This window comes from Euphorbia lathyris, chromosome 5 (assembly GCF_963576675.1).
Source record: "Euphorbia lathyris chromosome 5, ddEupLath1.1, whole genome shotgun sequence".
Classification (NCBI taxonomy): Eukaryota; Viridiplantae; Streptophyta; class Magnoliopsida; order Malpighiales; family Euphorbiaceae; genus Euphorbia; species Euphorbia lathyris.
The window spans coordinates 84,168,972-84,185,897 of NC_088914.1; the positions used below are offsets into that span (position 1 = coordinate 84,168,972).

Consider the following 16,926-nt stretch of genomic DNA (forward strand, 5'->3'; position numbering starts at 1 on the left):
ATCATCAATTGAATTCCCATTCTAAACAAAAATCATCAATTAATGCCTCATTGAAGATCATTCCGTTGAATAGTTTCAGACCCTCTTACTCAAGCTCATTTCAAACCAACATAGAGATTATTACAGTCTATATCGATGATGACTTAATTGATGATTTTTGTTTAGTTTAGGGACTTGATTGATAGTTTTGATAGTTTAAGGTCCTAATTGATTTTGACTCTTTAGTTTGGGGACCTAAATGAGTGTAATACCATTAAGAATTAATTAAGCAAATTAATAAGAAGAATTAATTCCTACAAAAAAAATAATAAGAAGAATCAATTAATTACAGTCTCCATCCTTGTCGGGTAGACAAAAAGCTTCCTGAAACTCATTGAAACATTTCCCATTTTTCTGGAACTAATGAATTTTATAACAATCATTTTTGAAATAAACTCATTATAACAATCACACTATACCACAATGAATTTTCATCACTCTACGTATACAATTTGATTAATGTCGTAATTAGATATCTTGACTACGCTTCTTGTGTCATTGATTAATGTAGGGAAATTCATATGTTTGGAGGAACAACGGGACCTTCAAACTTGCTCCAAGACGTAGCTCGTAAGTGTCCCAATTCACTTGAATTTCTTTAATCTTCTTGTATCCAATACTTAATCTAACTTTATTTTTTACTATCAGATTTATTTTTAAAGGCGCTACAGATTTCCATGGGTTTGCTGGCTTTCTTTTTTCTCTACTCTCTCGTTGACATTTTTCAGTCTCTAGAGTCAAGAGTTGTGACTGAAGAACCAAGGGAAAAACATCCCAAATTACGTTCTGAAATCCTTATCCCAATACACCACCATCCCGAATCAGAAGCCGATGTTTCTTGGGCTAGCTTTTTATACTCTACTCGATATCCTCCAGAACCAGCAGTGTTATCTCCTGTTTGCTTATTGGTTTCACATTCAGGTACTTCACTATTTTGCTTATAAAATGAATTTTGTGATGAGTATGATATAAAACGCTAATTATTTTCATGTGCAGATCATGCAAGAGGCGGCCTAACTTGGTATTCGTATCAGCAATAGTGACATAGGAAATCCAATTGATTGGAAGCCATAGCAGAGTGCATAACAACAAAATTCTGATAGTTTCTTGCCTGCCTGCCTGCAGCAAAAAAAACCATGGACATTATTACAGCAAGATGTTATCTACACACTAAAAGAATGAAGTAATTTCACAAAATAGTCTTGACAAGAAGAGTAATGCCAGCTGATATTAATATATAGTCTTGACAGAGTATTTGTAGCAGCACTTCTATGAATATGTTTAAAACTTATTTTCCAACTAAAATTAAGTTTCCAGAAATGAAACTTAAATTTAAAAGGAAAAGGATAAGGGAAAAGGATAAAGGATAAAGTTACTAAACTGTCAAATATTTTAATAGTTTCTACTAAAATTAAACTTTATTACTACACATTAATGGAGTTTAAATAATTCTTTTGTTGTAAAGTAAAGTTAAGTGATTAAAATATTAGAATAAAGGATAATATGAAGAAAAACTCTAGCGATTTTACTCGTAACTCTAAAATAATGTAATTTTACCTTTAATTTTAAAGCAAAGAATAATTTTACTTATAATATTAGCAAGTTGTATAAATTTCAGAAATCCTTATAAAATAAAGATATTCTATTTTTTTTACATTTTTTATGATTTAAATTTGGCAAAATGTTTGGATTTTTTATTTTTTTATTTTTTCACGTGTATTCATATATTTGTGATCTTGTACTAATGAGTGATAAAATAGCGCACATGTGAAGTATAGATGACAAGAGTCATGAATGAGTAGACACTTTGAAGAATTATTTCTCAAATTGACCCAACTTACTAACGTATAGGTAAGATTGCATCATTTTAGACGTTAGAGGTAAAAATTGATCTTGACTGTCAATATTGAAGATATTTTTACACCTTATTCTAGAATAAATTAATTTGGAGACAAATAATTTAATCTACAAAAAATTAATTTTTTTTTGGTAGAAACAGAAAGGAAAAAACAAACAAACAAAGAACAACTAACCTGGGATTAGCCTAGGAAAGCTAACCCCAATCCTATCCTCTAAAAGAAGAGAAGAGAGAAAGGTAGGAGGATCAGAAAGGGTAGTAACGCCTAACATCCCCTCATGACCAGCCGCCGCCAAGCGATCCGCAACCCGGTTTTGCTTTCTGAAAATGTGGCTGAACTTTAAGAACTCAAAGGAAGAGCAAAGCCTTTTAATAGCTTTGATAAGGTTGCGGCTATTAAGACAAATAGCATGATTATCAGAAATCATTTTAATGGCCTTCATGTTATCAGACTCCACAGATAACCTCTTAACACCCAGACTCTTGGTAAGCTTGATACCAGAGAGAATACCCCAAAGCTCCGCAGAAAAGGAAGAGCCCAACCCTAGATTCTGGGTGAACCCAGACAGCCAGGCGCCCCCCGCATCCCTAAGAACACCTCCAGCAGCAATCTTTCCATTGTTAAGGCAGGAGCCATCCATATTCAACTTCACCACCCCATCTCTCGGCCTGCTCCATCTAACGAGGTGGACATCTCTTTTCTGGATAGACCTGACAAGGGAGTCCCCTTTGAAACTCTTAGTAATAATAGAGAGTTTTTTCGAGAAGAACTCAGATAAGTTAGGAATAAAAATAGTTTTATCACCAAAACTCTCCTCGTTCCTCCACTTCCAAATTTGGTGACAGATGATAGCAAAGAAAATGTCACCATGCTCCATGTTAGCCAGTAATTTCCCATTAACACCATCAGAGAACCAGTCATACTCAGAGTGGACAAGGAAGGAAGAGAGAATGTGGTGTGGGAGAATTTTCTTCCACACCTCTTTACTCTTAGAGTAGTCCCTAAGAGCATGGTACAAAGTTTCATCATGGCCTCTGCATCTACAAAAAATTAATAAATTTGTAAGCTTTTAATTTTATTATTCATTTAATATGGCTTAATACATCGAGAGCCTTCTCAGCTTCGCAAAAAAAAAAAAAAAAAAAAACAACAACAACAACGATTGTCCTTCTGAATTTATAAAGTGTTTGTTTAACCTCTGAACTTATTTAAATACCCATTTAGTTCCATTTTTCGAAACTATTTTTTGGCTTTTAATTATAAACATGAGATAAAAAAATGTTTGCTAAAATTACGAAACAACTGTTTCTTACCAGAAAAACCAACTAATAGTAATATCTACTATCTATCATCAAAGGCAAATAACAAACAAAAGCATGTGAACCAAACAAGTCCTAAAGTCACTTGTCGATTACTTGAACTTGCTTATAATGATCTATTAACCTTCTGAACTTGCTTAAAATGATATATATTGTCATGTGGATTTAGAAAATTAATCATGTTATTTTACACAAATTTAGGAGTCTAATAATATATTTTATAAATTTAAAGGACTAATTTATTTTTGGTACTAAATTCAAGGGACTCAAAATGTATTAATCCTTTAATTAAACATGCAAAAAGAAAAATAGAAAAATAGTTATTCAAATATTTTTCAAATTATTGAGCTTTTTTTGTTTTTTTGAAACAGTTATTGAGCTTTATTATGCAATACTTTAAGGCTTAATATATTTTGTTTGTTTAACTTATCAAAAAAATTTGATTGACCCTTGAACTTTTAAAATATCCTAATAACTCCCTCAACTTACATAAAATATTCAGTTAGCCCATGAATTTGCACAAAATGTAATCAATTGATCGCTCGGTTGTAAAAAAGCAAGTTAAATACAGAAGATGTATTGTACGCGTCTTAAAAAAAGTAAAACGATCAAAATCGGAGTATGTGGTCCTAATATTAGAGAATATAAGTTTTATAGTTGATCAAGTAATAACTTCATTTTTAATCTGTTTTTGAATTATTTAATAACATTTTAAGATGCATGGAATATATCTTTCGCATTTAACTTACTTAACAGATAACATCATAGATTTTTCAATAAATTTTCAAATTGGGCATTGCAAAATTGAGTACCTTGATTACTTATAATTTCTATCGGAATACCAAATCTAGAAAACGGTTGCTTTAAGAAATGAACAACTACCCGGGAGTCATTTGTAAGGGTAGCTAGACTTCTGCCCATTTTTTCACATAGTCAACAACCACTATCATATACTTGTTTCTATAGGCACATGGAAAATGACCGATAAAATCAATCCCTATTTATTAAAGATTTCACATACCATAATGTTGAGCAACGGTATGATATTTTTAGAAGAGATGGTACCTACTCTCTGACATTCATTACATTTGGAGACAAATCCGTGCGCATCCTTGAAACAAGTATGACCAGTAAAACCTCATTGCAATTTTTTTTTGCAACGATCCTAATTGCTCCAAAGTGTCCTCCAACTTACGTAGTGTGATAACACATGCGAATATTGGAAATAATCTTCTTGTGCTACACAACATCTTATCATTTCATCTGCGTACAATCTAAACAAAAAAGCTTCCTCCCAGAAGTAATATAAATATTTGGGGGATTAGTTATGTCTGCAAACCATTGAGTAGAATTTACCTAAGTAATGTAAAGTTGTTCATCGGGGAATGTATCTATCATGTCTTCTTGTTCATTCTACTTGTTTTCTTCTAAATGGAATAAATGATCGACTGCAAAGTTCTCACTTTCCTTATTTTCTCTAGCTAATTTACGTATCAAACTTTTGAAATAAAAGACTGCAAAGAAATAATCGTGGTTTTGGATCTTGTTTGGAGAGAAGGTATTTCGATGTTGAATGCTTAGTAAAAACAATCACTTTTACTAATCATTCAACATTGAAGATTTTAATTAGTGGAAAGATTGAAATGGGAAACTTGACCATATGCTTTGTAATGCACTTGTTAATTACATAAAAATATCACAAAAATAAAAGTGATTGATTGAGGGTTTGGCATTGGCATGGTAATGGAGTCCTAATTAATTAATTAGTTGGAAATCCACTTGCTTATATCTTTTTACGTGTGCGCTGCCACCACTTAATAAGCATGCATTCTCCTTACTAGTTAACATAATTAATATTTAACATAAGTTTAATTATGCTGGGTTTTTCTCTTTGGATATCATGGGTATGGTATGATATGCATCGGGGTGAAAGGCTTAAGCAAGGAGCAGATCAAAAAGATGATGGGGCATGAATGAACTGACCTGATATTAGAAATGGAGAGAGTGATTGAACTTATTAGTAAGGTGTGTATTCAATACATGTAGACAAGTTTTAAAGTCGTGAGTCCTAAGATATTGGATTTGGGTCAGAACGGACAATATCTACGTAATATTGAGCTAAGTTGTTCTACCTCCTGCACACATCGGTAATATTTTCTTTGAATATTATGTTGGATCTATTTTGAATCATGAGGTTTAGATGTAGATTTTTAGCCTAATACATCACCAGCTCCCTGAACTTGTCTAAAATAGTAGATTGGCTCCCTGAACTTTACAAGTGTCTCACCTGCTCCCTAAACTTGCTTATTTCTTATCACTAGCTCCCTAAACTTGTCAATAAAAGTAGATTAGCTTCCTGAACTTTACAAATGTCTTACCAACTCCTCAAACTTGCTTATTCCGTAACAATTAAATATAAAAACCATAATACTAACTCTCGATCATCATCCATTCAATGTCTCAAACCTGCAACACTAACTCTTATAATAGGTTGAAAAGTGGGAAAAGCGAAAAAATTACCTCTCGAATAGATGAAAATGTATTTTTAGAATTTAGGTTTAATAAGTTATTATATTTAGTTGTTACAGAATAAGCGAGTTCAGGGAGTTGGTGAGACACTTGCGAAGTTTAGGGAGCTAATCCACTTTTATAGACAAGTTTAGGGAGCTGGTGATACGAAATAAGCAAGTTTAGGGAGTTGGTGAGACACTTGCAAAGTTCAGAGAGTTAATCTACTATTTTGGACAAGTTCATGGAGCTGGTAATGTATTAAGCCTAGATTTTTTTTTCCTTTTTTTTTTTGTTTCGGGGCTTTGCGCCTCCTTGTAACAGACACGTGGTGTGGTATAAGAGATAATGATAAGAGTTATTCTTGAATTCTAAATATCAGTTTAAGCTTTTGATTTAAATTATTTCTTGATATGATATCAGAGTCGTTTAGACCAAGTCGCCATTTAATCTTTGCTATCTCATTTATTGATAAAATTTCATCACACATCAAGATAAGCTTGTATTGTATACACTTTAAATCCATATGAGATTCGCGTATGGCGGTGTGTTGAGACTATAATAAGTTAAGCCTTTGGATCAAATGAGACTAAAAAGCCTGTATTTTGAACGGAGGTGCTGTTGATGCCATTTCTGAGTCTTTAGCTAGCCTATCTATTTTCTCACTCGTCTAATCTCTCCAGTGTTACCAAGCAAACCAGACGAAACTCTTCGCTTCGTCACGTCGATTTAGTTGCCAATTCTGCTGTACCACTGGGGCTTCAAAGAAGTGTTGAATTTAAAAGAATCTGACGGCAGTTCTAGATAACAGAACCAAACTTAGATAGGTCAAATTTTACCGAATTTATACCATCCACAGCAACTTTTGCATCAGTTTCAAACTCAACACGTTGTTCATTACATGCCTGCATGCAAAGTAAATTGTCTCGAAGAGCAAGTCCCTTCAACAAGTCGTGACTCCTTTTGCGGCGGTCCAAACCTACTGCTACAGAATTTGAATTCAATTTATTATCAGTTGAATTTCTACACTTAGGTGGAGTTTGATAAAATAAAAATGAAGTGTCAAATATTATAAATGCTGAAAATATTAAATGGTATAATTGTTTGATAAATACTGAATATAAGTACTGAATTTAAAAATATTAGTTAATAATGTTCAACTTAAAATTTTAAGTTAAATCTTTTGATTTATCAGAATAAATGATTTTCTGACACAACTGAAATATTTAAGTTGTGTTATCAAACAAACTTAAACCCAATAGCATCATGACGAACGCTAATCGTCTTAGGCGTCAAATTGCAGATTCTGGGGATTGCCAGGAATGTGGATAGCATGAAACGATGACTCATGCGTTAAGGACTGTATGGAAGCTCGTGTGGTTTGGCTGGATTTAATTCCAAATTGCGCTGCGCCATTGTTCTTCAGTTTGGATCGAGTAGAGTGGCTGGACAAGAATATGTCGGGAAAAAAAATTAATCAGGGGTATCAGTTGGCGGACAACGTTTGTTTTTGCTCTGTGGTGGATTTGGAGGTGGCAAAACAACTATGTTTTCGGAGGAGAACCTTTCCGGGGCAATCAAGCAGAGTTTATTTGCTCAAGGGCGCAAGAGTATGTTAAAGCAATGGAGGAATTTCCTTCAACTGTTTCAGCCCAGCGAGTTGAGCAATGGGTGAAATGGTACCCCCGGAGGCTTCGTGGGTAAAGATAAATTCAGATGGGGCGAGCAAGTGTGGTTCTGGCACCGCACTTGCTGGAGGTCTGATCAGGGATCATAATGGACAGTGGAAAGGCGGATTCTGTGCAAGTCTAGGAAGTTGTTCGACGCTTTTGGCTGAGTTGTGGGGAGTATTTTATGGGTTAACACTAGCTTGGTCAAAAGGTACCGAAGCATTATTCTCGAAGTGGACTCATTGGAAGTGGTAAAGGCAATGGAGGGTGAGACGGGGGACTATCTCCCCCAAGCCTGGCTCATCCACAAATACAGATTACTCTATGAAAGAAACTGGACCGTCAAAATAATGCATGTGTTTCGTGAAGGCAATCAGGCTGTCGACTGGATGGTAAATTTCGCAGGGAAGTTTTCGTTGGGCTATCATGAGTATGATGTGCCTCCTGTAGGTCTTCAGGCTATTCTTGAGAATGACCGGTTAGACAGGTCTTCCAGAAGAATAGGTTTTATTTAGTTTTTTTTCTTTGTTTTCTTTGTGCTTTGCCTTTTTTGTAACAAAAAAAAAAAATTAATTTTAAATGTTGAAATTGGTTATTAAATAGGAGCTTAGTTTCCAAAATTTAAAGCGTAAATACAGAAATTAGGTTTAAATTTGCTACGATGTTACTCAACATAAATGAAGCTCAGCTCCGATAATTTTGGGCCATATCGGTCCAAGCCCATTGTAATAAGCACCGTACTGGATAAAGTTAAACGATGTCGTTATGGTTGCACTGTAAAAACAGAAAAGGAAAAAAAGTGAGAAGATTTCTCCATGCGCGCTTTTCTTCTCGCTCTCTCTCTACGTGCCCTAATTAAATCAAGATTGAATCTTTGAATTCTCTTGGCCAATTCTCTACTCAACGTATTTAATTTATGATAGATTTAGCTCTGCTGCTGCAATGAACAATGTTTAATTGCAATATGAGCCACAACCTGATGCCCTTTTGGAGCTTCTCTGTTCCGCAGGAAATGCGCCGATGAGATGAATGTGCAGTGGGAATAACAATAGACAAAGGTGAGCGGCTCTGAACTGTTTTCTGATTCACTGTTTAAACATATACTGTTATCAATTTTTTAAATCTTGCAATTCATCGCTTTAATTTTGTTTTGATTGGTAGAGTTGTTGGAAAATCACTGGTTTTAGTCGTGCCTCTCATGAATTGATGTTATTATGGTTTCACTTTTTTTTTTTTTGTTTTGGGTAATCTGATTCATAGCTGCTAGTCATTGTTAACTTCTAGTCAGTTTTAGTGGGATTATGATGGGGTTAATATACAGAAATCAAAATTAAAGTGGAAATCTTAGACCCAATCCTCTAAATCACAAACCCCAATATGAACACCCAAACACTTTACCACGGAGGTGATATCTTCCACTCCTAGGTCGTGTCTCTGTCCAAAATTTCCACCAAAACGCTCACAGCCTCGCTGACTATCAACCCCTAATCCCCTTTTCCGGAATCAAAGGAACTACTATTGATATGAAGGATAGTGGAATCAGGGATTCATAATTGGAGAGATTGTTGATAGCATGGGCTGAGATGGAGAGAGTCGACGGAGTAGATGGAAGCAGTCTATGAGTGAAATTTGAGTTTCCTCTGCTTCAGGGTTGGATTGCAGAGTTGGAAATTCATAGGTGCCTTCTATGCTTACTTTGTTTTTGACAAAGTAAGCCTTACTTGGTTATTTTCACCATTGGATGATGGAGTATAAAATTCATCCAACGGTGAAACACACCAAGTAAGGCTTACTTTGTTAAAAACAAAGTAAGCATGGCCTTTACCAAATTCATAATATCTAGAAACTAGATCATCTAACATCAGGCTGTATGTTTCTCCTAACTACAATCAAATAAGTTAGGGTTTGGTTCATTTTGGGGTCTCATTTGATCTGTATGTTGGTCTATACAGTGGCCATGGTTTCATCAATTTAGTATTGATGGTTAACTAGTCATAATAATTGATTTTATATGATTGAAAAAGCTTATTAGGTTGGTCAATTCTCCTGTTCACTGCTAAATTTTGCAATTATTGACATCTGTTAGATAATGTTGTCCTCTGCAACAGACCATGTAACTAAGCATTTGGAATTAGTACATAAAATACTTTGGAAAACTATATGGTCAATAACTTTGTCAAATTTGTGAAAGAAAGAAAAAAAAGAGCAACATCTATACCAAGCATGACTGATTTACTACTGGTATAACAATATTATCTTCCATTCTTTCTCTGAACCAATAGAGGGAGGAGGGAGACACGTTCGGGACCTTTTCTCTTTTTACAGAAGTGTAGGGTTTAAGAAATGCTGCAGAGGAAAGTAGGGTTTAACAAGACATGACGATGAGAGCAAATTCCTCTTTTTCATAAAATAAAACACATGGAGATTTTTAAAAGGTTAATAAAAAATGATTAAAAGTTTATTGCATCTGCACAAGAAATATAGGGACAAATATTATTTGAAACATTCACGTTCCAGCTGGTTCAAGAGTTAGTTTTGTGTTCTCATTTTAAAAACACAAGGGTTTAATTAAAGAAAATTCAATTCAATGGCAAAATTGTATCTAGGCAGGAAGTACAGGGGAAAAATTGTGTATTAACCCGATTATGATGAGATGAATCATTTCTTTTCTCAGAAATCTATTCACAAAATGCAATATTTAGCATGAAATTCATTTATTTCCTTCATAATAAGGTTGTTGGGTGTATTCATATTGTTCAAGTTATGCTTCTAGAATCAGTTATGAGTCTTATGACTCTTGATGTATGATGATTATGGCTTGAAAAATTAAGGCTTAATACATTTGTTACCCCATGTACTTGGTTCAAAACTTCAACTGCCCCCCTGAACTTTCAAAAGTTTCAAATGACCCCTTATTCTTGTCCAAGTACATTAAATAACCCCTATTCTTGTCCAATTACAGTCAATAACCCCCTATTCTTGTCCAATTGTATTCAATTACCCCAAAACTTCAACTGCCCCATGGATATGACTTATGATTTTCTTTTTGACACGTAGTGATTACTTTGACACGTGGCAGAGCGTGTTTCCCATTTTCTACATTCAACAAATTCTATTGAGAACTGGGAGGTTATTGAGTGCAATTGGACAAAAATAGGGGGTCATTTGAAACTTTTGAAAGTTCAGGGGAGCAGATGAAGTCTTGGACCAAGTACAGGGGGCACAAATGTATTAGGCCAAAAATTAATGTAGAAACTACAATGATACGTGCAGCTTTGGAGGAACATATATGTATATGATAAAACATGGGGGTTTCCCCTGTCAGTCTGGAGGGAGCTTCTTCTATCTGTTGAAAATTTGAATCTTATGCATTATACCACCTTTTCGTTACTTTGTACTAAAGTTTTAATTTTCTATTGTGTGTGTATTACCCTTAATTTATTTTTGGAATTTATATGGTGCAGCGGTGGTAAATTTGGCAATATACTAGATGATGTTTCATTAAGCATTGTTTTAAAAAATGGATGCAAAATCCTTAGCAAAATCTAAGAGGGCTCACTCCCTCCACCATAGCAAAAAGCCTCATGCTATTCAAAAAGCAAAAGCTTTATCTGGAGGCACCAGTGGTAATGTTGGAAGTGCAAACAAGGCAATTGGGAAGCAAGCTAAAGAGAAAGCTCAACTGTCTGCCCTCCCCTCCAATTGGGATCGTTATGAGGATGAATTTGAAGGTTCAGAAGGACCATCCGGGGACAGTATGAATAAAGCCACTGATAGTAGTTTTCCCAAGAGTAAAGGAGCAGACTACCGTCACTTGATTGCTGAAGCTCAATCGCAGCACCAATCTAATTCTGGCTTGGACAGCTTTCTTTCATTGGATGACATTTTTCCTGGTACTTTTTTAATGATCTATGCTTTGTCATTGATATTTGTATTCTTAGGCAGCATTTTATTTTTGTACATTCCATATATGGCTGAGAACTATTAGAACACACAAATGGAGTACTCTAAGGTTGTTCTTTGACTCATTGGTCCACGGGCACATTCATAAAAAGTTGCTTATAACATTTTATTGGAAGTCTAATAGCAATTCCACCTAAATTTACGTGTTCAGGCATGTTAGAGGAAACCCTGTGATAGAGGTATGCGTATTTTCCTATCTAGAGATGACCCAAGATCTAGTTTATTTAGGAATACAAATAGGTTAATATTCAGATTTATTGGTAAAGTTATCCTTGTATCTTTTAGGAGTTTTTCCCCCTTTTTTAACATCTTATTCAGGTCTTAGGGATTTGAAAAGTTTCTATTCCCTTTTACTTCTCTTTAAAAATTCAACTCTTCAATCGATGCGGAATTAATGATGCCCAAATGTTGATCATCAGTTGAATTCCTTATATGTTAATGTGTCGTGATATTTGTAAAACCTTATTGCTCACCAGTAAATATGTAAGTTATTGTTAACTGCCACTATTTATCGAGCATGGATATGACTTATGGTGCCTAATGTGCTAGCTATCCTGTGTTACTTCTTGTCTAAGGTTAATGGTATACCTGCAGAGGTTGTAAGCATTTTCCTGTATGCATAATTGCGTTGAGCGTTCCCGATCCCGATCCCAATCCCATTCCCATATACTGCTATGAAAAAATCATATTGTGATTGAGATTTTTCAGAATCCATTAGTTAATCTAGACAGTTGATTCTAAGCATTTCTTTGGGGCTGTTCTGTTTTGAATTTCTGGTTATGTCTCGTTTAGTGGCTTTGTTGAGCATTGATTTTTAGCAGTTATCACAAAAATTACTGGTGTATGGTGTGTTGTGACAGGTGACTTTAACATTGGAGTGGGACCAATTCTTTCAGTCAGGGGAGAAGGCATTTTGTCATGGATTGGGGATGACAATTTTGTTGTGGAGGATGAAACAACTGGAAACCCCGAGGTATTTCATTGCTTATATTTCCTTCCCTCTTTCATTATCTTTTGGTGCTATTACTATTTAATGGTCCAAATATGATAAAATTAGACAGAAATAGAAATTTAGTGATTCAAAAACTTTAAAGCCTTGAGCTCCTTGTTATGGGTTTTACTCTTGATTGAGAAGTAATTCTCTCCTTTCTTTGACTTCTACTGCTAGAGAGGTTAGATTAGACTGCTAGCATGATAAGCCCAGATGTTTGTATCATGTAATTGAAGCTAGGGGTTCACCCCTATATTATTAATTTCTAGTAATTTGTGGTGACAAAAAGTCGAGCGACTTCCATTGGTTTGTCGATGAGTAGGACCTACTTGAATGATTTCTTCTATAAAAGTGCTTATTTGACTTGAGATAGCTTGAAGACATAAATAAAGGGCTCGGTATCATTTCAGGCAAACCATTTCAGGATTTATTGAGATTTTATTTCACTACTTCCTCCATTCCATTATATAAGTCGTTTTAGAAAGTGGTTTTTTTCCCCAAAATATAAGCCGTTCTAGTTTTCCAAAATGCAAGCCGTTCTAGTTTTACAAGAATTTTTAGTTTAGTTTTCAGTCCAAGCATTGCATTTTTGTATGTATCTATGTGTTTTTGAACATTTCAGGCTTATTCCCAGCCCATGAGAGATTTTTTTTTTAAGTTAACCAATGTAAATTCATTAATTTGACTCTATATTAATTGTATTTCTTAATTTGTTTGAAACATCCTAGAATGACTTATATAATGTAAGGGAGGGAGTATTAAATTCATCAGATGGAAACTTTCATTCAAAATTTCTGCTCAACTACAGATGCATTACGATTTCCAGTTGTGGTTATTTGCTTAATGTTTGGTGGAACTTAGATATGTCTATATTAATTGATTCAGTTATCTGCAAATGGATAGGCCAATGATATGGTTTCTACTTTCTTTTTCGCATTTACCCACTTTTCACATTCTATTTGATTTACTTTCTAGGCCTAGCTTGTATAAATCTTTGAGTTTTGACGTTCTGTTTATTTCCTGCTCAATGGTTTTTTAAATCAGGCGCAGTTTGTCTCCCTGAATTTGAATGCTCTGGCGGAACAACTGGAAAAAGTGACCCTTTCACAGAGGCTTTTCATTGAAGCAGACCTTTTACCACCAGAGCTGGTATGTTTGACATTGCAATTAAATTTGGAAAACCTCATGGATAGCTTATTTTTACATGGGGTAAGGGCGAAATTTAACCCTAACGTTTTAGGAGATTTGCAGTTCAGCCCTAACTTATAAAATGATACAAATTTAATTCTAACGTTTCCAAGCAAGATCAATTTTAGCCCCACGTTACCGAAAATTTGAAAATACTGGTTTGAACGTTATTTAACTATCACATTAGACATTCAACAAGTTCGTCGATAAATTAAAACAGTTTCGTAAATTTTAGTTGGCTATTTGTTACTATATTAATAACACACTAAATATTTTAGACACTTCAACAAAAAAAAAATTGCGATTAACTTGTATATAGCGGACTTAGTTAGCATTTTAATATGTTTTTTTTTTTTTTTTGTAATTGTACTAGTAACTGTAACAAATTGGATTCTTCCGTAATTGTTATTGATGGTAAATTGTCTATTTATACAATATTACAGTTTGTGTTGAGTTCAATGACTAATCTAGATACAGGCCTAGATATGAGGAACTAACTGTGTGATACAAAGTTATCTACTAAATATATTCTCTAATACACCCCCGTAGTCGAAGGGTTCGGACGTCGAACATTGAGACTAGATCTGAAGTCTTCGAACAGAGGTGATGGTAGACCTTTGGTGAAAATGTCGGCAATCTGATAACGAGATGGAACGTGTAGAACACGGACTTCACCCTTTGCCACTTTTTCCCGAACAAAGTGAATATCCATCTCAACATGTTTGGTGCGATGGTGTTGAACAGGATTGCCACTGAGATATACAGCGCTGACGTTGTCACAATAAACCAAGGTGGATTTTGCAATTGGACAACCGAGTTCAAGAAGAAGGTTGCGGATCCAGCATGTTTCAGAAACAACATTTGCAACACCACGGTATTCAGCTTCAGCGCTGGATCTGGACAGCGTAGGCTGTCTTTTGGCGAACCAAGAGATGAGACTGTCTCCGAGAAAGACACAGTAGCCGGAAGTGGAGCGGCGCGTGTCCGGGCAGCCAGCCCAATCAGCATCAGTGTAAGAAGTCAATTGAGTGGGTGATGATGCTAACAGATTGAGACCAAGATCAAGAAGGAGGTCAATTGAAATAGTACTGTATATCCATTGCAGAACCACAGCATCGATACGGGACCAGAGATCGGGGTTGGATTGGGCGAGGGCGGTAGGAGTGGGAGGAGGGATAATGTGATCAAGGACTTGGAAAGCTTTGGCGTGTAGTTTGAAGAGGGCGGACCAGGCGGGTTAATGACCTTTTTCTATGTCAAGGGTGATTTTGATGAATGTAGAGATGTTGGAAACGGTAAGGGAAGGATGGTTTGTAACTGTGGTTTCGGTATTGTTGGTGTGAGAATTGACAGTGTTTGTGTTATTGGGTCCAGTAGAAGAATTGTTGGAGTTGTTGGATGTGTTCGTCATGGTGGCTATTTGATGGAGTCGATCGTTATTTAGGATATAGGGGAAGGATCGGTTATGAAATTACCGGTGAAGAGAAGGGAGGTAGACGGAGTTTCGGGTGGCGGCGGCAATGGCAGCCGCGGCGGCGGAAGGGATGGTCGGGTAAGGCCGAAGAAGATAGGGTTAGGGTTGGAGAGAAATTAGGTTAGCTCTGATACCATGTAACAAATTGGATTCTTCCGTAATTGTTATTGATGGTAAATTGTCTATTTATACAATATTATAGTTTGTGTTGAGTTCAATGACTAATCTAGATACAGGCCTAGATATGAGGAACTAACTGTGTGATACAAAGTTATCTACTAAATATATTCTCTAATAGTAACACACTATATATCTTAAGGCATAATTGATGTTTCGAAGGTCTGATGTGGCAATTAAATAACAATCAAATTAATCTTTTCAAGTTTTTGGTGACAGTAGAGCTAAAATTGGTCCTGCTTGAAATACTACAACAACAACAACAAAGCCTTAATCCTAAAATGATTCGGGGTCGGCTAACATGAACCATCATACAAAACCGTGAAATCAAGTCGTGTCAGCGACATAAATTATCTCTTGCTCCTGCCTGGAAATGTTATGGTTAAATTTTTACCATTTCGTACGGGCTAAATCTGCATTTCTTCTAAATCGTTAAGGTTAAATTTGCCTCTTATCCCTTTTTACTTCTAGTCTTGAGCTATATTCGTCTTATCATATGGAGAAGAAGTATTCTTAATGCTTATAACTGGTGCTTTCTAGTTTTGGATTAAGCTTTAGTCAAGTTGGATTAATGTCTCGCAATTTGATGTCTGTAATCTTAATTTCAGTATTTCATGTTGAATATAACAATGATTTATTTGACAGACTGAGGATCGCAGATCAACAATTGACAGGCCGGATTTGGACCAAATGCACACTGGTGCAACCGACTCAGAAGAACCAACATTAAAAGATTTATCCGGGGACAATAAGGTGGCAAACCAGAATACTGAGACTACATCATCATGGTCCTCTGTTAATGTCCAGAAAAACTCCAATTCATTTATTCAAGGATCGAATCTATTAAATCAGACAACACATGATCTAAACTCAAAACCGGATAGCAAATCCCATCCAACTCGAGCTGTGGAAACCCCATCAGAATTGAACTCGAGTTCTGTTGCAGGTCAGAGTAAGAAACTATCAGTGATTGAAGCAACAGCTGCCGAGGCAGAACTGGATATGCTTCTCGACACGTTTAATGAGACCAAGTTACTTGATCCTCCTGGTACCTCACAAAAAGAGGCTCTGACAGCTCCGCCACAATTCACAGGAACAGCTCCAAGTTCTTCAAGAACCATAAATTTTGCCACCGAACTAGATGATTTACTTGAGGAAGCATCGAATTCGTCCGACCCGCGTAATCTAGGTAAAGCAACGGCTACCTCAAATGAGATTAAATCTACATCCTCTCAGTCTGTTTCCAAGTCCAAAGTTTTGGATGATTTTGATTCATGGTTAGATACAATCTGATTTTCTTGTTTGCTGTGTTTGATGTTGTAAGTATACTTTGTTTTAACATATAGGGATGAACAACAGAGCTCTCGCGTTGACTTGGTGACAGATAGGTAGAAATTGAGTGAACGAGTAAAAGAAATTGTATCATTTGGTATAAATTTAAAGGTCATGTTTAACAGATTTTTGTCCATCAAGAAAGGGAAGTTCTTTTAATTTTTAATTTTTTGGAAAGAAGGCAAAGATCTAGAAATGTGAGAGTTGTACTGAAGTTTCCTTTGCTTTAACTTTTGGTAGTACATTGTTTTGGACGGACTTCAATTATAGGAGGCACATTTAAGTCTTTACGGTATTTAGACTAATTCCCACATGCATTGCTTTCAAATAAGTAAAAATAATATAAATAATTGATTCTTGGTGATTTAAGAGTGATGATATATCATTTCCAATAATACTTTTTATA

At 35.4% G+C, this 16,926-nt stretch overlaps 1 protein-coding gene across 1 annotated transcript; it reads left to right on the forward strand.

The window, feature by feature from the left end:
- Positions 1-8,186: 8,186 nt before the first annotated feature.
- LOC136230273 (protein ECERIFERUM 16) lies at positions 8,187-16,646 on the forward strand. The gene is made up of 5 exons (XM_066019292.1): positions 8,187-8,453; positions 10,860-11,288; positions 12,219-12,331; positions 13,394-13,498; positions 15,834-16,646. The coding sequence occupies exons 2-5, from the start codon at positions 10,916-10,918 to the stop codon at positions 16,479-16,481; spliced, it is 1,239 nt and encodes a 412-aa protein (XP_065875364.1). The 5' UTR covers positions 8,187-8,453; positions 10,860-10,915; the 3' UTR covers positions 16,482-16,646.
- The last annotated feature ends 280 nt before the right edge of the window (positions 16,647-16,926 follow it).